The following is a 2,181-nucleotide window of genomic DNA, read 5'->3' as shown; positions in this document are numbered from 1 at the left end:
CTAGTGTCCTAGAAAACTAATGTTCAAAATAATTTTGGGGGCCCTTACACCTACACCAAGGTTGGCGTAACTGCCCTCGAAAATCAAAAATAAATAATAATATGAAAGTATAAACCAGGGCTTAAAACCGTTTACCGGTTTTTCACGAAAACCGTTAAAAACCGTAAATTTTTATAACCCTAAAACGTTTACCGGTTTTATTTGCAGTATAGAAAGCGGATATCGGTAACCGATTAACAAAAGTTTATAAAGTCATATACTAAAAATCAATTATCAACATTTCTGAAAATCGTTCATTTAACGTTCCCCGGTTACCATTATAATGCGGAAAAGATTTTTTTTGTTCTAATTACCAATCCTTTATTGTTATTTCAGTTTGTATTTTATTTGTAGAAAAATATTTACCTGTTATATTGAACTTATAATAAGTGTATGATAAAATTATATATTATACACAATCACAATGTCAAAATATACGTATACCGGGGGTATTGTCCGAGTTGCGGTTGCAATAGTCGAATTGCGGCCTTAATAATATTGAAGGTAAAATTAACGTCTTAATTGCGGTCAGTATCCGGTTAACGATTAATGGTTACAATACGTTTTTGGATTGACTTTTCTCCCTCCAGATGAAGTGGGAAATGTGTTTTTAGATTTAATCACCGAACAACCTATAGATTCAAGAGTTACTGAATTTAGTGACTATTTAGTATTTAGTCGATAATTATATTGGGAATGATGCTACTTTTTCAACCACATTCTGGGCAGCTTTGAACAATGATGTTTGGAGAACGAATAGTGGAAGTGAAGCGTTCAATTAGCGAATATAAAGTCGAACATGGGTAAAAAAATATTAGATGGGTCATTTGGTTTTCCAGAAGCAAAATAACTGCCTGGGTCATCAACAATTTTACGTCATGTTATTGTGGGGGATGAAGCTTTTAGGCTCCACGCTCATATAATGAAACCATATACGAGACAAGCCTCCAGAGACAATAAGACAAAGTCTATATTTAATTATAGGTTAAGTCATGCCAGGCGAGTGACGGAAAATGCGTTTGGTTTATTAAGCCAGGTTTTTCGCGTCTTTTACCAGCCTATAAATATTGAACCATCGACATGTGACGACCTAATCACAGTAGCTTGCTGTTTGCATAATATGTTAAGAGATGCATATTTAGAAGAAAATGGACGAGCATTTAAAGAATTTGACTCAAGAGAAACAGTACCTAACAATATAATACCTGCAATTACAAGAGGAGGTGGTTTTGCAAACACTGAAGGATTTGAGTATTTGACGTTAGAGAAGCATATAAGGACTTTTTTAATAATGAAGAAGCTGTTTCGTGGCAGAATAACATATAAGTTATTTATATTACTATTTAACTTCACTTGTTGTAACTTTAATATTTAAAATTTAAATATCAAATAAGAAAACAAATAAAAACTTTATACGTATTAAAATTAAAAACAATACTTATAAACATTATGTAACATTGTGTATTCTTGTATTTCACTTAAAATATTAAAAACAATCTATAAAATAATAATTATAAATGTCTTTGAATAATTATTATAATATACATACATATATTTAGATATAGGTAGTTATAGTTGTTGGTTATTGATTTATTGATTGTACATATATGGCTCAAATCCTTGAAGAGTAGCCGACAAAGAACTGAGGCATGGAGATGGTGTGCTTGAAAGTGATATAATATTGTTGAAATCTGTTGTAGATTTAGAGGGTGTTTGAAACATCATTTGCGTGGGTGTTTGAATCGTTGGTTGAGTGTATTGCACTCCAGCGTCACCTAAGTATTTATCTTCGAGCTGTGCAACTAAAGATAATATACTAAGTTTAGCTTCAGTTTTGCCTCTGGGAGGTAGCTTGTTTACTGAAATCGCAATGCCCCTAAAAAATAAATCTATCTCATCAGTAGATGATCCCCTACCCAAAATTGCTTCGTTTTGCGCTTGTAAGCTATTTATTATTGCTATTAAAAAATTGTAATTTTTTTAATGACTAAACTCCGTGTAAAATATTTATTTCCTAAAAATGTATACTTTTAAAAATAATTGAGTATTAAACGATAAAATAATCAACTAAATAAAAGATTTTGTTGGTAGCAATTCAAATAATTTCTAATTATGAAAAACAAATTAGTGTAGGTTATGAAA

At 31.0% G+C, this 2,181-nt stretch overlaps 1 protein-coding gene across 1 annotated transcript; it reads right to left on the bottom strand.

Annotated features, from left to right (window-relative positions):
- Positions 1 to 1,564: 1,564 nt before the first annotated feature.
- Positions 1,565 to 1,997, bottom strand: LOC111033038 (the record flags this gene model as incomplete). The annotated part of the gene is made up of 1 exon (XM_022313600.1): positions 1,565 to 1,997. A coding segment is annotated over one exon (368 nt), but the record flags the coding sequence as incomplete, so codon positions are not given.
- Positions 1,998 to 2,181: the final 184 nt, after the last annotated feature.

This window comes from Myzus persicae, unplaced genomic scaffold (assembly GCF_001856785.1).
Source record: "Myzus persicae strain clone G006 unplaced genomic scaffold, MPER_G0061.0, whole genome shotgun sequence".
In the NCBI taxonomy this organism is placed as follows: Eukaryota; Metazoa; Arthropoda; class Insecta; order Hemiptera; family Aphididae; genus Myzus; species Myzus persicae.
The sequence above is the reverse complement of the archived record's forward strand: the minus strand, read 5'-3'. Positions and strand labels throughout refer to the sequence as shown.